The sequence below is a fragment of the Populus nigra genome, chromosome 1 (assembly GCF_951802175.1).
Source record: "Populus nigra chromosome 1, ddPopNigr1.1, whole genome shotgun sequence".
Classification (NCBI taxonomy): domain Eukaryota; kingdom Viridiplantae; phylum Streptophyta; class Magnoliopsida; order Malpighiales; family Salicaceae; genus Populus; species Populus nigra.
In genome coordinates, this window is record NC_084852.1 from 17,321,457 (window position 1) to 17,344,460 (window position 23,004).

Here is a 23,004-nt window from a genome sequence, read left to right on the forward strand (position 1 = left end):
GCTAAACCCACATTTACTTAGGCTTATCTCGCGGTTGAAACTAATAATGTTAGCTCAGAATATGGACGAGCCCAAGCATAAGCATGTTGGGTCTAGCAGATTGCTAGACCAACATTTACTTGGGCTCAACTCTGTTATTAAACCCTTTTATATATGGTTTTAGGTTTTTTCATAAAGCATAAAAAATAAAAAATAAACGCATATTGGATTTAGAAGCTCATCAGACTCAGTTGTTACCACATAGATATTAGACCTTTTTATACAAGGTTGCCTTTTCACATAGCATCAAAAGCACTCATCAATATCATTATTAGTTTTTGAGTAAAATGAAAGGATAAATATTCATCGAATTTACTCATATTTGGTACAAGTTTAGGACGAGGAAGTTTTTTCAAGAAGGTTAACGTCTAATGTCGTGTAAAATATGAGTAGAGAAAATGTTAGGGGCAGGGATAGGAAGAAGAATTTTTGGTTGTGTATTTTTCTCTTTTAAAATTTGATACCAAGGAAATCATTTTTTCCCTTTCAAAATTTAAACTATATATATATATATATATATATATATATAGATTGGAATGGAAGTGGTCTAGCAACATTTTTAAAAGTAAAAAGTTGAGATGATACGACTCGTTAAGGTAGATAGGAGCCTTTTGTAATTGTAAAAAAAATAAAATATAGGAGGGTAGAAGATCAATAAGAAATATGGTGCAGTTGAAAGATCATAATTTAAAAAATGTTTGATAAATTAATATATATCTAGGTTTTATACGAGTTTCACTAAAAAAATAAAATTTTAATTAGAAAAAAACTATAATGTATGATTTTTTTTTTTTAAATTACAGTTATAAAAACTATAACAATGTGAAGCACACACCGAAACATGAAGATTGTAAAATGGCTTGATTACAGAGAAATAGATCCTGGGAAACAACCCCTCAATGAAGGAATGACCCTTGCTTTTGGGTCTTTCTCAAAAGTTACAGCTCCTCCCTGGATGAAAAAGCCTCTCCCTCGCTTCCCCATTTTGCAATAAAGCGAAGCTTGGACTCTTCCCATCTCCAGTTCCAATTCAACTCGATAATTGTATTTTTTAACTGAATTTTTTTAAGGATTAGACCAAGCCATGGCTAATGGGAAGAACCCGTCAAAGAGACTCGACGAAAATGGTTCAAAACAAAGAAAGCAGAGGCATTATTTATTTATTTCTAATTATATCATTTTAATCTTATATTAAATTTCATTATCATCTACATTTTTTCGATTTCTATCAAACATTTTAATATTTTATCTCTTAAAACTTCTTCCACCACTCACCACTGTACTTCTATTAGGACTTTCCATGTTAGAATCCACAAATTGTGTTTTCTCATAGTATTTCCTTAATTTTCAAGAACAAATATTAAATGTCCATGGATTATTAACCAATCATGTTTTCATCAAGGCAATTAACATGATACAAGACAACATAAATACAAGGAATCCCATTAATCATTAACAATTGTTCATGTGGCAGAATACCATGATGGTCGGCCAGCATAAAATATAAATTGAACGAGGACTTGTACATGGATGCCTACCCAGAGGAGAACACCAGCAAGCCTCCCAGTGCTAAGTTTCAAACGTTGAAATTAAAGTACTTTTTCAAAACTAGGGCATGAAGAGAGGAGCAAATCAAGCCCGCATTATTGGAATATTATTATTACCTTATTAAAGATGGATTTATATCGGGTGCAAAGAAGATGCGTTTCGTAAGTGAGAATAAATTTACATACAAGGCAAGATTATGTATTTTTCAAGATTCTTAACGTCCATCCTTTGTTTTTTTGCCTGCTCTTAAAGCCCAGAGAGAGAGTAGCTTGAGAACACATCTGTGCAATGGAAATCATCGAGGCTTCTTCATGTTCTGTGGCTCCAGGTGATCGTGATAGCCCCCGACATTCTCAATGGCTTCAGAAAACTCTATCAGGTTTGCCCTCACTTGGCTCAATTTTCACCAGTTATGCTATCTTTGAATTCATTTCTTGTTCTAAACATTGGTAGAAAGCTCAAGTAGGGAACGAGTGGCACATGACAAGTTCAAAACTATAGATATTAACGCAGGAAACCTGAAAGCTTATATGCAAATATATAATGATGTTCATGCCACATTTTTTTTTAATGCTCAAATGAATGCTTCAAATGCTCTGTAACATTTCCTGGCCATGTGGTTTGGAGTTGTAACTAACCACTCAATCAATGTTCTTGCTTTGGTAACACAAATGCACAGCAAAAATGTTACTTCTTGACATTCACTGCTATTTACTTTCCATTAAAAAAAGAAGAAGAAGACGTTTCCTGCTATGGAAAGGTTTTCTGAGCCTCTTGGTATGCTTTTCTCGTTATTGCAGACATGAACGAGAGAATGAAAGCCATGATGACCCTTTTGGAAGAAGATGGCGATTCTTTAGATAGAGTTGTCAGTCATTACAAAAGAAGGCTGGAGCTTGTTCAAATGCTAGAAGAGTTCAACAGATCTTATCGCTATTTAGCTGAAACATGTGACAGGTTGAGGTCTAAATTCCTTGTCAAAGATTCAGGGCCTGCACCTTTGTATTCCACAATTGACAGTAACAAGGATACACCGATAGAAAGCTCTGATAATTCTAACTCGGAGATTTTAGATTCCCATCCTCAATATGTTGTTGAAGATCCTGAGATCAAATGTGACAGCACTAACTTCGACGTTGAATACCTGGACAAACTAGTGGATGACCTGATGTTGACTGAAGAATGCAAGATGAAATTAAAAGCGAAATGTGAAATTGGAGAAAATCAAATGGATAAGAAAGGCAGAGATTTTTTCCGAGTAGAAAGTATCAGTACGAATATGAATGATTATGGCGAAGTTCAAGCTACTGCAAGAGACTTCTCAGAGGGTAGTGGTTACGAGTGGGACAATACATGGTGTGAACTCAAGTTTCAAATCACAAACCTTATGGAGGAAAATCTGCGGCAGCAGGCCGAGTTAGCAAGGAGAAACATTGAAAAGAAACTGGTAATTGATAAGCTCCGGCTACAGCTAGAACATTTGAAGGCTGAGAACAGGTCCCTCCAGGGCTGCATCAGCTGTTCAAAAGATGGAGAGAAGCGCAACTCATTGCAGAGAAGAGGATTACTCTCGGGTAAGTTTTTTGGAGGAGGTTGTACATGAATTGTCATTTGACTCATTTCCCTGCTTAAGCAAATGCTTTAGCATGAAGTTCATGCAAATCCAATCCTCAACATCAAAGCTATAATTACACATCTTGTAGAGCTTAAAGGAGCAAAATTTTCCCAATTACTTGTCATGCTCTTATGTAATTCATAATATGTTCTTGTTCAAAGGGTAATCTTTGTGCTGTAACAGACTGCTTTCTTGTCTCGTAATTCTGTGCCTCAAGGTCCTAGACTGTATCTCTATAAATAAAACATCCTTTCAGCAATAACCACATAAAAGAAATACATTTGGCTTCACCCACCTGGAACCATTTTTTTCTTGGAACTGCTCTCAGATTCGTAGTTAGGAATCAGCTACCTGCTTGGATGCTTGAGTGCCTTTTGATTGAACAATTAGAGGTTATTGCATATCTGACTTACAGAGTCGAATTATCAAAGACTGTTGTCAGAGAAGTTGCGGCACCATGGTAACTACAATCTCCTAATGGCAATAAATTTTTTAAATAAATTTTGTGCCTCAAGGTCCTAGACTGTATCTATATAAATAAAACATCCTTTCAGCTATTATGGAGGAAAATCTCCTAATAGCAATAACCTCATTGTTCAGGTCAAAAGCAACGGTTAGCTTTCCCTTAGCAGTGCCACAGCCTTGTTCGTCTCATGTATGGATCTGTTACCAATAATCTCCACATGAACACAAACCATCCTTGAAGTGATGAAATCTCTTTGCGTCTCTCACTATAATTTCTCTACTAACAATCTTGGAAATCAGCTTTATAACAGTATGGCAGTCACCACAAACCCGAAGATTCTTAATAACATGAATAGTTGAACCAGGAACTGAGTTCATGACTCCAAAAGCAACAGCCAATTTCTCACTATGAACTCGCACAATCATTTCTTTCTCCTCTTCATCAACATCATGAAGAACCGATGCCATATTAGGAACATAGCCAGCTTCTTGCAGCTTCACAGAGAGTTCCTCCAAATACTTGTAGATCTTCTCATGTTGAGGATGCTCTTTATCTCCAACCAAGAATACATGCACCCTACCTTTGAGTTCAACCAAACTGTATCCCGGTGGTTTAACTAGTCCACGATCTTTCACAAGTATTCTCATCCTTTCAACATCTTTCCATCTTCCAGCATCTGCATATATGTTTGCAAGTAAGACATAATACCCACAATTACTTGGGTCTAGTTTAAACAGTTCCCTCGCAGAAATCTCTGCAAGCTCCACATCCTTGTGAATTCTACAAGCTGCAAGAAGAGAGCCCCATAGTACAAAATCACGCCTCACCTTCATACTCTTTATCAAGTTGTACGCCTCTTTGATATAACCAGCACGCCCAAGAAGATCAACCATGCAACCATAGTGCTCAACCCCTGGTTCTAAATTATATTCATGACTCATGGCATTAAACCAACGCCAGCCCTCATCTAAAAAACCAGCATGGCTACAAGCAGCCAGAACTGAAATAAAAGTTATATAATTTGGTTTGACCCCAGCCCATATCATCTGATAAAAAACATCCAAAGCTTCTCTTGCAAAACCATGCATTCCATATCCAGCAATCATAGCAGTCCATGACCTCACATTCTTCTCCTTCATGCCATCAAATGCATTTCTTGCCATTTCAGCTTGCCCACATTTGCAATACATATCTATAATTGAGGTGGCCATAATCACATTATTCACATAACCCATCTTTATAACCTGTTACAAAAGATAAATAAATGATAAATTATGCATTTGAACCAAACAAAGCATCCTTCAAGACAGCCAGACATATCATAAGCAGATGGGATAACTATAATTCGATGCAGAATGCTGACATCACCAGGCATTTACCTCAACTATAATACACCAAGTTGGCTAACGTTAGTCTCACAGCAAAGACCTGATACATGGAACGAACTATTCTAGTAGGAAAAGAAAACCAAGTACCTGATCATGTAAACACATCCCCACACGCAGAGCGCCCTCATGTGCACAAGCTAGCAACAAAGTGGACAAAGTCACCTCATTGTATTTACCACCACCAGCCTTTAACATCCCATGAAAAACTTCAAAAGCATCCGTCGATAACCCATTTTGGGCATACACAGCAATCATAGAATTCCAAGAAACAACATCCTTCTCAGCCATGTCATCGAACACCTTTCTAGACAAATTCACTTCACCACACTTTGCATACGCATCCAACAAAGTATTCTCAACTCCCATCACTTTATCCAACCCGACCTTTATAGCAACCCCATGAACTCCCTCACTGACTGCTTTATTAGAAACACGAGAACAAGCCGATAAAACAGAAATCATAGCAACAGAATCAACAGAAGTTCCAACCTCTTCACCATTTCGTTCACTCTTTTCAAACAAAAACTCCTTAAAAACCATTAACGCTTCATGGGCATCATCATTTTGAACATACCCGGTGATTAAAGAAGTCCAAGTAACAATATTTCTCCGAGGAATTTCATCGAACAGTACTCTTGCATTACTTAACTTCCCACATTTTGAGTACATATCAATCAAAGCTGATGATACAAAAAGGTCCGATTCAAACCCAAAAACAAGAGCTTGTTGGTGAGCTTGTTTTCCGGAGTTAAGATCCAACAAAGCCGAACATGATTTGATTGCGCAAGGGAAAGTTGAACGGTTTGGTTTTATATCGAGCTTTCGCATCCAAGAGAAAGCACGGAGAGACTCGCACGAGTCACCTCCACGAGCCAACTCGGCAATAAGTGAGTTCCAGGAGTAGACATCGGTCCTGTCGAAGTATTTGTTGAACAAGGTAGTTAGGTTAGTGTTGGTTGCTGCTGCTGTTGTTGAAAAGTGTTTTTTATGGATTTTGAATGAGATTGTAAGTAACTGAAGTGAAATGGGATATGGAATCTTCATTCCTTCATTTCTCTGCTTAATCTTTGAGTTCCTTTGCTCTGTTTGCTTTTGCTTCTTGTCTGTTTAAAGCTTCAAGGATTTTGGAGGGAAATGCTTGGCTTGTAGGTTGGAAATGCTAGAGTAGGACCGTTCATATCGAATTAGGTTTGGAGTCAATCTGAATGTAATCATAATGAGAGTTCTTAGATTTTGATACCCGTTTATTTACTTAGAAAATAATTTTTTAAAAAAATAAATTTTAGAACAGCTGAATTATTTTTTTTTTATGTTTGATAATATAATAAAAAATAAATTAAAAAATAATTTTCGGTGTTTGATTATGTTATGAAAACTAAGTTGGAAAATAACTTATTAATGTTTAATTTTTTTCAAGTTTATTAAAATAATAAAAAATAAATCTTACAAATTAAAAATTTGAATGAAAATGAGAATGAAATTAAAAAAAATATAATTTCATAAATTACCTCAAATAAAATAAATAATAATCAAAATAATAGAGATCAAATCTAAAAATTAAAAAAAATTGAAAGATAAAGAAATTAAAATAGTAATAATTAACATTTCATAAATTATTTCAAATAAAATAAGTAATAATCAAAAGAATGAGGATCAAATTTGATAGATAAAAAATTTTAATTAAAAAATGATAAGGGAAAAGCAAATAACAATTGTAAAACTGAGGGCCAAAATTAATATAAAAATTAAATTTTAAGAGATGAAATTAAATTAATATATATATATATATATATTAATTTAATTTCATCTCTTAAAATTTAATATATATATATATATATATATATATATATATATATATATAGCAATCAAAAGTTTGAAGACCAAATTTGATATAATCAGCAAATAATATGACATTTTTAAATTTTTCACCACTTCTAGAAAGTGTTTTCCGCCCAAAATAAAAGGAAAACACTTTCCTAAAAACCAAACCAAATTTTTCTTTGTCTGGAAAGTGTTTTCTGTTGACCAACTTTTCTTATGACAAATAAACATAGGAAAGTCTAGAAAGTAGTTTCCCGAAAACGACTTTTCAGGAAACAAACACACCCTGAATGTAATTATACTAGACTTGAATGTTGTTTAATGAATCATGTATTTTTTTCTTGTCTCAATACTGAAATCATCTTGTTCTCTTTTTTTTTTCTTTTTCTTTTTCTATCTTTTCAAAATAAAAAACAAAGATTTGTCACCTGTTCATTAATCTCTAAAATCAACAACAATAATTTATTACATATTTGGGTTTTCTTACATTTATATGTATACTATTTGTTTTGTGTTTTTTTCTTATTAACTCTCATTCTTTGTGATATCAGAAATAAAAACAGCTTTATATTGTTTTTTATGGCACAATAAGAAGAACAACCTAAAAATTGCTTAGAAATAACATAGAAAGTATTGCCTAGCAGGTAATCTATTTTTTTTTTTTTTATCTTCACAAATCCTTAACTCATAGTTATAATTATACTAAATTGAAACTTGAGGCATTTCTGATTAATTAATTTACTTTATATTTTAGGTTTTCTGAGCTATTTCTTTAACATACCATTCCTACAACAAACTAATAGTCAAAGTGATGTAAAACTGTCTTTTAAATTGCTAATTTGAGGTTTGAAGAAAAGTTTGCAACTTAACTCAACAAAAATCTTGTATTGGAGAACAAAAAATATATGCAATTGATTACCTCCACCCTATGTCTATAATGAGACATGAACGAGAAGTATAAATCACAATAAAGTTGATCCATCTTTCGAAGAGTTTGCAAGTTCAATCAAGAACTTAGTATGAGAACCACTCAACCACACAAAGAGAAACAAATCACACAATATACGACAAGTTTAGAGAAAATTTCATAAGCTAAGAAATAATGTTAACAATTGGTTTATATAGTAGAAAGTTAATCCTAATTTGACTTAATGAACTCAAACTTGATAAATAGACCTTGACACATTAAAAACCCCAAATAACTAAAATAATAAAATAAAACCTAATTCAGATAACCCTTAAATATCACATGCCCTAAAATAAACTAAAAGATAAATAAATAATATCCTAACTAATTAAAACAAGACCAAAGTTGAATTTCATAATCGATTCCAATATCGATATCATTAGTCATCACCACATGAATGACTAATCAGAAGTTTGTTGATACCATTCATCTAGGTATCATTAGCTTCCACTACCTCGGACGACTAATCAAAGTCAAGTGAATGTAAATGCCAATATAATCATATTGGCATCATAAGCCCTCATTACCTGAGATGGCTAATTAAGTTCTAGTTTATGTAGACACCAATGTAACTTCATTGGTATCATTAGCTTCAATACCCGGAGTGTCTAATCAAGTTATCTTTAACATTTCTCTTTTCAAAGTATTGTTGATATCAACATAACCACATTGATGTCATTAACTTTTCAACTTTGAAACAGCTAATCAAATTCAAGTGAATGTCGATGCCAATGTAATCATATTGATATCATTAGCCCGTATTACTTGGAATAGTTAATCATATCCATATATCTTCCTTTTTTTTTCTCCCATTAAATTTTCATATAATTTACACATTTAATGAGATGCGGTTTAAAACAATACAAGTTACTTATAAATAGAGTCAATAAGGTGTTGAATACCTACTTGTTGATCATGACATCCCTGTTCTTATTCCATGCTAGGGCCTAGCTGTAGTGATATCCATTGTTAACACAAGACTAATATATTACTAACATTCTTAATAACTTAGGAACCTTGACTAAGTTCTCACATTATCAATACTTAACACAATAAATTCATTCTAGTTACACAAGTATTTTCCTTTAGTTATCCATAATTTTCCATTTAGTAAAAAAATCTATCTTCATTTAATCATTAATGTCATTATTCACTTCTATTTAATCTCACTTTCCTAGTACCAATTTCCCGTTATCTTATTAAATTCCTCAATTACCCTTTTTTTCTACCAGTTTTTTTTTCTATATCTTCCATATAGGAAGTAAGAATTTCATCCCCAAACCACGTCTAAAGTTTCTCTATCTCCCCCTCCCTAAAAAAAGTTTGGCCGAATTGGCTAATGTCATTACCCATGGCATGTTTTTGTTTTCCTTTCACAAGAATTAATTAAGTTTATCATAGATAAGCTCATTTACTCCAATTTAACACAATCTTATACAAGATTAAAACTAATTTCATCATCCTTTACCAATGACTATTTGGTCGAATCCTCCCTCCAATAAGGGTCGTGAGTTTTCTTTAAATTTTCAAGAAATTTAATCCCTTACTTATAGTTAAACACTTTTATTAATATAAATTAGCATAATTTCCTAGTAAATTTAATTCAAAAATTCCAATCCCCCCTACACTAATAATGGTTGAACTTTATGCTTAAGGCGAGGTATAAAATTTCTTCTAACCTCTATAAATGATAACTTACCCACTAATTTTTTATGTAAATAAACACCATTAAACACTAAGAATATCACTTTAATCCATCCAAGGTGCAAAACCCTAAATCCAATAATATATACTACATCAATGACAAAACCACGATCGATCATGATAAAAATAACTCTTACCTTTAAATCCCAAGAAATTTAAAGGAATTAAGAGAAGGAATTCAAGTTTTTTTTATCTCTTCTTCTTAGTCTCCGGGAACTTTTCCAAACTCTAAAACCCTTTTAATTAACTCAAACTTTATGTTAGATCACTCAAAACCTCCTTTTAACACTTTAATTTATCATTCTCCAAGTGTTTTAATGGGATTCTTCAAGCAAAAAATGGAAAAAAAATCATCCTCCCTTCTCTTCTTACTATGATCGACTGCCTATTTATACTAACCCAATATCCCTTAAATTACCATAATGTCATTGTTATTTATTTTGGGTGTTTTTCGTTTAACCGAGTGTCCTATTTTGATCAACCTTTAAAATTAATCGTACTAAAAAAAAATTTAACTAGGGGTTTACATTTTTATTCATGGGAGGCTATAGTTTTGTAATTTTTGTTTATTAACTCATACTTTTTATATTGTAGTTTCATTGTATGCTAGTGATTGAAACTTTTGGAACAAATACTTTTACAGTAACAGTAGTTGTTATTGTTTTTTCTCTATTCTTATATCTTTTTTCTCCGTTTGTTTTTATCAAGTTAACATGACAATTTCACAATTTGCAAATTGTCGCACATGTTTACTCTTTTAGTTAATGCTTCAGTTACTCTTTCAACATCGTGTCCTTGATTGTTTGTTTTGAAATAGGTTATCAAACAAAGCAGTGAAAGGTTTTAAAAGTCTAGATAAAACTATTTGGATTAAGGAAATGGTGCATACTTTCTATGATATTTGCATCGAAGTTATCGATAAAAGAATAAGATCAAATACTCATTTTGATAAAGTTGGTTGAAAATTTTTGTTGACCATCTTCAAAGAATAAATTGGTAATGCATTCACTAAGGCACAACTAAAGAATAAATAGTATAGCTGCAAAAAAAAAGGAGGATAGAAAGAAGTTGATTTCTAAAACTAGTGTTGGTAGAGTAATGAATTAGCAACTATTTCTTCCAGTGATGAGTGGTGAAAAAGTAAAAATCTAGGTTATTTGTCATAAACCTTATCCTTTCACTTTTATTTGTCTTATTTTAGTAATTGATAAATTTATTAAGTTTCACTAATCACATTCAATTTGTTTTATGTAGGAAATTAGAGAAGTAAGAAAGTTTAGATATGTTGGTATCAAACGACCTTTATGTTTTAAATTTGAAAAAATATTTAGCAACATAATGGCTACTAGACAATATGTTGGGCTCTTTTTTAGAAGTGTTATTTAATGATAATGGTGGGGATGATGGCATTCAAATTGCCAATGATGATGATGAGCCTAATTTGGAGGAAGAAAGTGGTGATTCAGAGGACGATGACATTTCTAATTTTGGAGATGATATTTGTAACATACTTACTGGAATCAATATGTTAAGCAACAATACTACATTATTAGTGGGGGAGGTGGAGGAACATTCTGAAGTTCAAGGTGGAAAAAAAAAGCATATGTTTTGGAATTAAAGCTCAATTTCTTTCATGTTGGGATTAACTAGTAATGGTTTATCTACCAAGAGTGACTCCTCCTCTATTAGTAGGTATAAGAAAAGATGTAGTATTAACAAAGTAATGGCAGAGCTTCATTCCATTGATTGAATTACTGTCAAAGATGACTTTTATTCTTTTATAACCTAATACTTTTATTTAAGAAGCAAGAGAAAGATGTGGGCATCAATGGGAGACCTTGATAAGAATCTTAAATGGCCATAAAGAATGTTTAAGCGAAGTAAAAAGCTTTAGATAGAGAGGTGTGTTTTGTGTTCTTTTTTCATGGTGTTACATCTGTAAAAAAAAAAAAACAATATAACAAGGATAAATTTGATATCTTATTTAATATGTTTTGTTTTTCTCTTGACATTTACTTGTGTTTGCAGCTTGATATAGTGACTGTGTTGAGGAGGTGGTAGCTTGTATTATTTGTCTCTCATGTGGTTGCCATTGTTCGCGGTGGAAGAGGTAATAACTTAAAGATTAGTATGGTTGAGAATGATTGTACAACATTAATTATTCTTTATGTTTCTCTAGATTTCTATAACTGGTCATTTAAATTATGTCTAATATTGGCAGTTGCCTTTAGATCTTATGTTGATTTAGTTTTAGGAATTATTATGTGAACTTATAGCATAAAGGTCACTTTCTAAAAGCCTTAGTGTGTTTTTCATATATTATTAAGGATAATTTGGTTTAGTTGCATATTTAACATGTTTTTCAAATTTAATCTCAATCTTATTAAATTCATCTATGCAAGGCAGGAATTGTTAGTTTATTATGAATTTTGTGTTGTCTATGTGACTTCTTATAATATTTATGTGAGGAAATTTTTATTTGTTAGGAAATTTGTGTGAATAAGTGTTACTAGTTTTTTAAAAGATTATGTTGGTTTCTACCTTTAAATATTATTGAGTGTTGAGGAAATTTGCTCGTGTATATTAGCACAATATATTATAAGTACTACAAGTTACCCTCTTCAATAGGTGCTAGCTTACTTAAGCTTTAGGTATTTATCATATTAGCTGATGATGAAAATGAATGTGGTATTCCTAAAAAATAACTTTAGCTTAGAACAACCTTTTTATTCTATAATGCTTTTGAGTTTTGATTCAACCAATAATACATGTAAATTTATGGAAAAAAAAGTGCATATGATTTCCCTTAACATATTTTTAAAGCAAATATAAGCAAGAAGATTGATTTTATGCTTCTAATGATGGGTTTATAAGCTGTTGTTCTTATCCCTCCATAGTAGTTGGTAAATAAACCCAACATTCATTACTTAAATTAAATTGTGAATACATATGTAATTACACAAAAATATTCATAACTGCTATAAAGTATATGTTAGTGTATGAATATGACAAGAGCTGCATAACAAAAAGAGATATAAAAATTGATATGATTACACTAGTTATCCCATGTGTACCAAAAAGTGAAAGGATATATGTATCGTGAATTCATATAGAGGGAATGACAATGATAAACACAAAGGGATCTACGTGAAAAATAGTTGAAGAGAAACCAAGCTGAAAAAACTTATATAGAAACAACAAAAATAACAGCTTATAAATGGTTCACAATCTTTGAACAAAGAGAAGTGGGAACTTTAAAAACTAAAAAAGAAAGAAAGTGATATTTATAAATCAATGGTTCTTGATCAGATGAAATTATTTCAACAACAAATATGTACTTGGCTAAGGAACACAATACGGTGAAAAACAATAATTTCTTTATTTGTACACAATTATTAACTGAACTTTACACCTAACATTTTATTATCCAAGTCTTAATATTTATCTTTTTATCTATCTTATATAAGGCAAGGACAATTTCAGTATGACATTCAAAATTGTAAACTCTTGATAAACTACTGCAAATATTAGAAATATTTATACTTAAAAGCTTATATAAAAAAACACAAGTAAGTTAAACTTTTCTTGTAACTAATTGTTTAATACTTTTTCATATATGTGTGGTTATTGTTATGGTATTTTATTCAGAATATGGTAATATATTACTTTCTTGTTTATTCATTTATTCTTGTAGATATGTAAACCACATGGTTTGATGTTATATTCGAAGAAAATTTTAATGATGATTATAAAGATTTAATGAATTGTGTTGTTAATCACATTAATTATAATGGTGGTGATGATAATGGTGGCTTAGACGATGTTGGTGATGATGGAGATGACGACGACAACGACGACAATAATAATGATGAGGATGGTAAATTATTTTGAAGGTGACAATTTAATCCTAAAAACTACTTTAATGCACAACCGGAGCTATAAATATGTATTATGTTAATTATATGCATAAGAGATCATGTATGGTTTCATACAACACATACATGATATGGTTGACTAAACTTTTTAAAAGACATTGGAAACAATATGTCCACATGTTTAGGATGAATACAATAACATTGATGAGCATGTGCTAAGATTTAAAAGCACAATATGGGTTAAAACCTTTAAGAATGATAAATGTTATTGAAAAGGTGGTTATGTTCTTCTATATAATAACATTAAGTGCTTCAAAAAAGAAAGTTCAGGAAAGATCTCAAAATTTAGGTAAAACTATTAGTAGATATTCTAATAAAGTTTTAAAGATGATATTTTGTTCATAGTAGATGTTATAAAACCAAAAGATCCTAAATTTAGAAAAATTTCACAGGAAATTATGATAAATCCTAGATATACACCTTGTTTCAATGTAACACAAATGTCATTCTTAATCATTAATGCCTAATATAAATTGTATTCAAAATGTTGGTAATTATTTACAATTTGATTTTTATTGTTTTTCATGTAGAATTGTGTTGGAGCGATTGATGGCACACATGTTCATGCTTATATATCTCAAGAAAATCAAATTTTATTTATCGATAGAAAAAATGTACTGACACATAACATAATGGTTGCATGTGTCTTTGATATACGATTTATATTTGTTTGGACATGAAGAAAAGGTAGTGCACATGATATGTGCATTTTTCTAGATGTTATTGACAATTCCAATATAAAATTTCTCAAACCACCAAAAGGTAGTTACATGAGAGAAATTAAATGTTATCTTAACTATTATTATGGTTAATTTTTATTTATGAAATTAATTAAAAATTAATAACTTGTTATTGTAAGGAAATATTATTTAGTTAATGTTGGATATCCAAATGAATATGGATATTTAGGTCCATATAAAGGTGAGATATATTATTTGCAAGATTTTTGGTGTCGAGGACAACTAAGAAGTTGGAAAAAAGTGTTTAATCCTTCACACTCATCACTACACAATGCAATAGAATATATTTTTGAAGTGTTGAAAAAAACATGAAAATTTTTGCAAAACATGCTCGCTTATTCATACAAAATACAAGTTCATATTATAGTGGCATTAATGGCACCATATGACTATATTAGAAGAAAGTCGTAAGAGGATATGGCCTTTATAGAATTTAATCACCATCCCAATTTTATTCTAGATGATTTTTTAGCCGATGTCATTCCACATTCAGAAAGTCATGGATACTAGAGGCCTTCTCAAATGGATTGTGTGTGTGATGAGATTGCAAATAGTTTAATGAAAAACTAAAAGTAAAACCTTAATGTTGCATTGTTGTTTTTATGATGTATTAATAATTAAATGCATGATAATGTAATTCAAACCATAAAATTACTACATATCTTTTTTAGTCATTTTATTATCAACATCACTTTCAAAAGCATTTTTAACCAACCATCTTTGAACTATTTTTTATTCAAAAACAATTTCAACTATAATTTTAACCAAACAAATATTTTATCCAATCAACTACAACTAAAAATGATTTACCAAAACTAACTTTTTTCAAACCACAACTGCAAAAACTATCATTGAATGTTAAATAAGTGCACATGTCGTACATGGAGAAACAAGGGGCTGAGATGAAGCATATTATGGTGAAAGCCTTTTTTTGGCCATTATAATCAATCGCACGTGCTGCTTAAAGGCGACAAAGCAACTGGCCCACTGACACGTGTTCAACAACTGTTTTTTCCTACTGAAAATACAACATTAACCCTAAAACCAAAACATTATCGTGAAAAAACTATTATGCAATGACCAATTAACCCTTAAAACCAAGCTATTGAAAACTTAAGTTGAAGGGAAAATGAGTAATTGAACTGTGGCTTAGATTGTGAAATATCAAATGAGCCTTTAGACCATAACTTAATGTTTTTTTGCTTATAAGGGCAATCAAGTAATTACACTGTACTAAAAAAATGAAAGACCAAGATGCCCCCTAACAAATATATAATGGCAGGTTAGTTATGTCACAAATATCAAATTTCAATGTGAAATTGTTCTCTATTTTCATTGATTTTAGAAGGAAGAATTCAGTTCTCTAAATACATGTAATAATCCCTAATTTACTGTCTCTAATCCCTGGTTTACAGTCCATAATAAATACAAGATTTTCTGTTATAATTTGGTTGCCATATATTATTGATATTCTTGCCATAATATACATTGTTGCCATATATTGTTGATATTCTTGCCATAATATACACTGACATCCCCCCTCAAATTGATGCTGGTCATTCAAGAAACATCAATTTGTTAATCATGAGTTGATGTTGAGGCCGAGATAAGGCCTTCGTAAAGACATCAGCTGTCTGATGCTCGGTGGAAATATGAGGTAGTGTAAGAATATTATGATCAAGAGCTTCACAAATGTAGTGACAATCAACTTCAATATGTTTGGTGTGTTCATAAAACACATGATTAGTAGCAATCTGAATAGCACTTGTGTTATCAGCATGAAGAGGTGTAGGAGCGTGCTGAGAAAAACCAAGTTCACGTAGCTAACCCTGGAGCCACACAATTTCAAAACATGCGGAGGACATAGCTCCATACTTAGATTCTGTGGAAGATTTTGAGATTCGGTCATGCTTTTGCTTTTCCATGAAATTAAAGCATTTCCAAGAAACATACACCACCCAGTAACATATCGATGTGTATCCATACACCCTGCCCAATCTGCATCATTATAACCTGTTGATTGTAATGAATTATCAACAGGAAAAAATAATCCTCACCTAGATGTGCCTTTAAGATAGAAAAGAATTCTTCGGACAGCAGCTAAATGAGGTTGACGAGGAGCCTGTAAAAACTGACTAACTTGTTGTACTGCAAAAAAAATATATGGCCGAGTAATGGTTAGATAATTCAAACTGCCTACTAATTGCCTATATATGAAGGGATCAGGTAATAGGTCACCATCATTTTGACAAAGTTTTAAATTAATCTCGAGAGGTGTAAGAATGTTATTCCCTAATTCAAGACCACCCAAGAGAAGAATCTCTTGGGTGTATTTGTGTTAATGTAGAGAAATCCCATTGGACATAGAGTGCACATGTAGACCAAGGAAATATTGAAGGTGTCCCAGATCCTTCATATGAAATTCATTGTTAAGAGAACGCTGTAAATCCTCAATGAGTGGAATGTCAGATCCTGTAATGATAATATCATCCACATATACTAGAAGAGCAACAATACCAGTAGTAGTTTATTGAAAAAACATAAAGGAATCATATTGGCTCTGAATAAATTTAAGTTTCAAAAGAGTAGTGTGAAATTTTTCAAACCATGCCCGGGGTGCCTGTTTTAGACCATACAGGGGTCGTTTCAACCAATAGACTTTATCAAATCGGTTAGTAAACATACCAGGAGGAGGAGTCATATAAATATTCTCTTTCAGGTCTCCATGTAAAAATGCATTTTTTACATCCATTTGACGAAGTGGCCATCTCTTGGAAGCAGCAATTGCCATAATGGTTCGTATGGTAGTCATTTTAGCCACAAGTGCAAATGTCTCATAATAATTAATACCATATGCTTGACAATTTCCAAAAGCCACCAACCGTGCTTTATATCGTTCCACAGATCCATCAGGTTGGAATTTAATAATGTATACCCATTTGTAGCCAATAGGTTTAATTCCGGCAGGACAAGAAACAATATCCCATGTGTGATTATCCTGAAGAGCCTGAAGTTCCTCTTTCATGGCCTGTTGCCAACAGTCTTGGGTAGAAGCCTAGGCATAAGTCTTAGGCATAAAAGTACTATCAATAGTAGTTGCTCAGTATCCATACATGTTTGGGGCACGTGAAGCTCGAGTTGGTCGTCTTAGTTGAGGGGAATGATCAGATTTCGGTTCCGTGTCCGGAAAGGGCAAAGTGGATGGTGGATGGTGGATGGTGGATGATGTCTTTGATATACATATCCTGGCTTAAAACGTTCAAAGATATAAGATGGACTATCATCATCAAATGTGGTAAGCTGGATAGGAGTGGATTCTGTAGAGGGACAAAAAGGGAAAAAAATTCTGATTTTCAAAGAAAATCACATTTCGAGAGATACAAATTTTATTAGCATTTGCATCATAACACATAAACCCTTTATGAGAATTACTATATCCTAGAAAAGCACAACGAGCAGTTTGGGCTAAAAGTTTATTACGTTCAGTAAATGGTAAGTGAACAAAACAAACACACCCAAAAACATGGAGAGAATCATACTCAGGAATAACACCAAATAAAATAGAGTATGGAGATGCAAAGTTTAGAACTTGAGAAGGCAAATGATTAATTAAATAATGGTTGTTGACAGAGTTTTTACCCAAAATCAAGTAGGTACTGAAGAATCAATTAATAAGATGCGAACAACATCTAAAAGATGACGATTCTTACGCTCGGCAACTCTATTTTGTTAAGGAGTGTAAGGACAAGATCTTTGAGAGAGAATCCCTTTGTTTTTTAGATAATCCTGAAATTCTTTGGACATATATTCCCCCCGAAGTCCGAACAAAGTTTTTTAATATGAGCAGAAAATTGATTTTCAACAAATACAACGAAAGCCTGAAATGTTGAGAATACATCAGCCTTAGATCGAAGAAAATATATCCAAGTGAAACGACTGAAATCATCAATAAACGTGACAAAATATTTATACTGAGCATAGGAGATAACAGGGCTTATGCCCCATTCATCAGTATGAATAATTTCAAAACATTTAGAAGCACAACTACCATGTGAAGGAAATGATAATTCTTTGCTTTTACCCAATTTGCAAGAACTATAATCCAAAAATTTTGTTGACATTTTTTTTATTCCCTAAATATCCATGTTTCATAAGATGAGTCAATACATTAGAATTGGGATGCCTCAATTTCTTATGCCAAAAATAAGGATTATTAATGACAGTAGAATAAGCACAAGAATTAATACTAGGAATAGAAAATTGTATTGGAAATAAACGTCCCACTTTAGGCCCCTTCACGATCACCTTCCCTGACACTTGATCTTGCACACAACAACCATGATGATCGAAGTGAATTTCACAGTTATTTTCTACCATTTGACCAACAGAGAGTAAACTTGTGGATAATTTTGGTGACATAAAAATATTTTTGAAATAAGACCCCAAATTACCAATAGACAAAATTGACAGATTATCACCATTTGCTACCTGTATATGCTGATTACTCATGTATTTTCGCACATTATACGACCCATTTTCACTGCTGGTCGTGTGATTCGACGCTGCCGAATCCATTATCCATTGTTTATTATGTGCCGAATTCAAGGGAAAGTTAAGTTTATTTTTCTTACCAGAAATCTCGAGTGTAGAGAAGGCAGATATTATCATCTGCTGCACCATCTCGGGAGTGAGAGTGCTCGATGAAGAGCTCACCAACAATAAAGATTCTAGTGTCGACGGTGAGGACACGACTACGGCAGCCATAAAAGCAGCCCCTAATTTTGACTGCACAGTAAACCCTTGTCGATTCTGTGGTTGCAGACGACATTCCTTGATTACATGCCCCTCTTTCTTACAATAATTACATAATTTCTTGCTGTAATTTCTGGTAACGTGCCCTAATTCTTTGGAATTAAAACACTGCACACTCATACCCCTCTGTTGTCCCCTTCCTTGAGCCATGTAAGCCACATTCATCTCTATGATAGTGTCCTGAGTCAACTCATGTTGAGTGGTGAGTCGTTGTTCTTCCCGTAACAGTTCCCCTAAACATTCATCCAAAGTGGGTACTGAACTTCGGTTGATCAAGCTAGCTCTCACGGCCTCAAATTCTGGCCGAAGATTCATCAAAAACTGGTCCCTCTAGCTCTCGGCATGAACAAGGTATAATGCTTCTAAACTCTCCTTTGGTATTTTAGAGTAAATTATGCCAGTATATTCACTCCATAAGTTTAGAAATCCAGCATAGAATTGGTCAATTGAGAGATCACCTTGTTTGTAATTGGCAATACCCATATCGACTTGAAATTTTTTAGCCAAATTGTTCTGGGAATAGATGCGTCTAAAGTAGTCCCAAATCTCCTTCCCTGTTCCAAACGATCAAAGATTGTTGATCATATGGGGTTCAACAGACCCCAGTATCCGAGGGATAATTTTCGCATCCTTTGTAATCCATATACTCAGCTCCTGTGGATCGGTTGGTGCTGGTGAAAATCCATAGAGATGCCCCCATAATTCCTTCCCTTTAACAAACATACGAAACTGAAACTCCCAACTAGCATAGTTTTTGCCATTGAATCGAGTAAGAAAAGCCTCTCCAGACATCTTAGGAACCCAAAAAAATCACCAAATACTGACGAATTCAGTCTGTAGACTGAAGAGAAGAAAAAAGGTCTAGATCAGAATAATTGGCTCTGATACCGTGTCATAAATATCAAATTTCAATGTAAAATTGTTCTTTGTTTTCATTGATTTCAGAAGGAAGAATTCAGTCCTCTAAATACATGTAATAATCCCTAATTTATTGTCTCTAATCCCTGATTTGTAGTCCATAATAAATACAAGATTTTTGTTACAATTTGGTTGCCATATATTGTTGATATTCTTGCTATAATATACATTGTTGCCATATATTGTTGATATTCTTGCCATAATATACACTGACAAGTTAAGTGAAAAAGACTATTATACCCTTAAAAGATAGTTCTATGTGATTTTTTTAAGGGCAATCTTGTTCATTCATTATTGTAATCTATAGTAAAACAAGACTAATATACATTGTGTTTGCCACACTGTTTAGGTTTTGTAACTAGTTTTTTGGTCGAATGGTGACACATTGCATGATATTAAAAAAAAAACAGAAATATTGAGATGGCAACACACTGAATTGACTCGGACCAACTATGGTTATCATTCAAAACTCGTGATATAGGGTATGAGAATGTGATAAAACAATGGAACCCGTCAAAACAAAATAGAAAGCCCAATTATAATTAACCAAATATAGAGGGCTGAAAGTTGGGGGGGTTAAATTTAAAAACAAGACAAAAACAATTGACTCGAGTAACCATTGGTGGGGACAAATTTTCTCGGAAATAAAAAGGAAAAAGTTAAGGTGATGCTAGGATTCCAAAAAAGTAAATGAAATCCAAAACTCTGGTCATTAAGTTAATTTGGTTTAATAAGTTCAGTTAATATATATATATATATATAAAGACAACCCTATTTTAATAACATGAAAAACTAAGAAGCCTGGGTGAATCCTCTAAATCTAGGTTAATATTTCAAAATCATAACCCGTGAAGTCTTAGGCTTGAGCCCAGACAAGAAGCTCAAATCCTGACTAATTTAATTTTGAATGATCAAATAAAAGAAATAAGAATCAAATCTAAAAAAAATAAGGATGAAATCACAAAAAACAAATAAATTTTATAAATTATCTCAAATAAAAAAATAACAATTAAAAAAACTTGGATCAAATTTGAGAGATGAAAATTGAAGGATGATAATTTTTTTTTTAAAAAAAATCTCATTTGAAATGATTTTTTCAAATAAAACAATTGCAATTCAAAGAATATGGACTAAATATAAAGGTAAAAGAAATTAAAAGGATGTTATGAGTTTATTTATGGACAACATGCAAACCAAGGTAGATGAGACAAAAATGATAAGAAAAAAATAAAATCAAAGCAGTATCAAACTGGGCAGATTTGTCATACATGTGATGCCAAGACAGTAAAAGAACATTGAAATGCATCAAATGATATGGCAAAACAAATTTCTTCACCACTAGAGTTAGCCACACACGCCTCCTGAAGGTGGCGGAGTGATTACACATGCATCAACAACTTTTTGGTTTTTATTTTTATTTTATATATCAAAAGACAACATTACCCTCATGATCAAATAGTTATTGCAAAAAAAAACCATTATGAAATGATGAATTAGCTTTTGTAACCATGCTTTGAGATTTTTTTTATGTTAATGGCAATAGAGTCATTACATTGTGTTTTAGAAAGTTGAAAACCAAGAATGCCCCTAACCATAGTTTAGTTTTTTTTTCTTCTAAGAGTAATTAAGTAAATTGACTATGCAAAAAAATTAAGAAATGATTGAGATGTCCCTTAACAATTTTAGAATAACAAATGAATCTCGTGAAAAGACATTTCCACCTTTGTAAGCCAATTTAATGTGATTTTCTTAAAGAAAAAAAATTATAAATCCGCTACTATAATCCACGATAATTGATGGCTTATATACAATGATTTTTCAACACGAAATATGTTCTATTAATAATCTAAAGTAATGATTAACAAGTGCAGACAAGCTCTTTTATGCTTTTACATAAGAGAAATTGATTTCATCTCAGATAAGAATATACTTTTAAGAAACAAAATGTGACCATTGAACTTTACTGGTGATGAATCAAGATTTATCAGTATTTTTCATAACAAAATTTTTGTTAAGCCTGAGCTTAAATTTAACAGGTTCAAAACCCCCGAAGGCCTAAAAACATTGGCTCAGAAAACATGCCTGGGCCCAACCACCTATAGGCTTAGTCCCTAGGATTAAGCCCACAGGATAGGGCCAGGCAATGCCTAAACCTAGTGATGGGCACATGCTCAGCAAAAATCTTGTTGGGAGTGCCCAGCACCTGGCTGGGCATACGCCAAGCTAAGGTGCTAGAAGTGCATCCTAATGCCCTTAGCGCTAGACACTAGCCCCGTGCCCCTTAGGCTCAACCTTCACGCTCGAGACCAACATCCATGGGTCCAGGCAGCACGCTTAGGCCTATTTTGGCCCATAACAGGATCAAGACGTTTGCACGAGCCCAACACTCTGAGTCTGATTTTTTCAAGACCCCACATATTCCTCAAGATTTTTTATTAAACAAATACATATTGGATTCTACTCTTCGTGCACCATTAGGTGTATAAAAAATTTCTCATGGTCTACAACTTCTCCATCTCATTAATGTTTGTGTAAGTAATATTTACTCCTTATTAATGCTATTAGAGCAAAATTACTTTTCAACCACTCCACTCAAACAAAAAGACAAGATTCATAAACTATAAATACTTCATGAATTCCTGAGGTAAATAATTTATAATCTTTTCATTCTCTACATATTTGTATATTTATTTTTAGAGCTTTTCTCTTTAAAATGTTATTGTGCTCTCTGTATAGATATTTATTTAAGTATTTTTAGAATTTTTATATCTATCAAATAACATTTTTTACAAGTAATTGAATTTCCACGTCAAGCTACCACGCCCTTTAGCTTTCTATTTCAAGCTATCATCCACCTTAATTAAAGAAAAAGAATTATACTGCAAGAAGTAAATGATTAATCTATTATTTAACTACATAAGCTTTTTTTCCTGATTACTTTATATTTTGTAACAGTGTTGACGTGAGGAACTCTTCCCTACAAACTCACCTCGGGACTGGAGCCAAATATCCCTCCAGTCTTGGAGGAGCTGCTGGACCTAGATCCGGTTG

The 23,004-nt window shown here is 32.5% G+C and overlaps 2 protein-coding genes across 2 annotated transcripts; one reads left to right on the forward strand and one right to left on the reverse strand.

Moving 5' to 3' along the window:
• The first annotated feature begins 1,830 nt into the window (after window positions 1-1,830).
• LOC133697438 (protein NETWORKED 3C-like) lies at window positions 1,831-3,492 on the forward strand. Its single transcript, XM_062119985.1, has 2 exons — window positions 1,831-1,966; window positions 2,388-3,492. The coding sequence occupies exons 1-2, from the start codon at window positions 1,876-1,878 to the stop codon at window positions 3,188-3,190; spliced, it is 894 nt and encodes a 297-aa protein (XP_061975969.1). The 5' UTR covers window positions 1,831-1,875; the 3' UTR covers window positions 3,191-3,492.
• Window positions 3,493-3,677: 185 nt separating this feature from the next.
• LOC133697430 (pentatricopeptide repeat-containing protein At3g26782, mitochondrial) lies at window positions 3,678-6,251 on the reverse strand. Its single transcript, XM_062119972.1, has 2 exons — window positions 5,144-6,251; window positions 3,678-4,912 (listed from the first exon to the last, which is right to left on the reverse strand). The coding sequence occupies exons 1-2, from the start codon at window positions 6,098-6,100 to the stop codon at window positions 3,869-3,871; spliced, it is 2,001 nt and encodes a 666-aa protein (XP_061975956.1). The 5' UTR covers window positions 6,101-6,251; the 3' UTR covers window positions 3,678-3,868.
• Between the last annotated feature and the right edge of the window lie 16,753 nt (window positions 6,252-23,004).

Coding starts and splice junctions, on each gene's coding strand:
- LOC133697438 (XM_062119985.1), top strand. CDS start 1,876: ATGGAAATCATCGAGGCTTCTTCATGTTCTGTGGCTCCAGGTGATCGT. Junction 1,967..2,387: donor GCTTCAGAAAACTCTATCAG/GTTTGCCCTCAC, acceptor TCGTTATTGCAG/ACATGAACGAGAGAATGAAA.
- LOC133697430 (XM_062119972.1), bottom strand. CDS start 6,100: ATGAAGATTCCATATCCCATTTCACTTCAGTTACTTACAATCTCATTC. Junction 4,913..5,143: donor GGATGTGTTTACATGATCAG/GTACTTGGTTTT, acceptor CTTTTGTAACAG/GTTATAAAGATGGGTTATGT.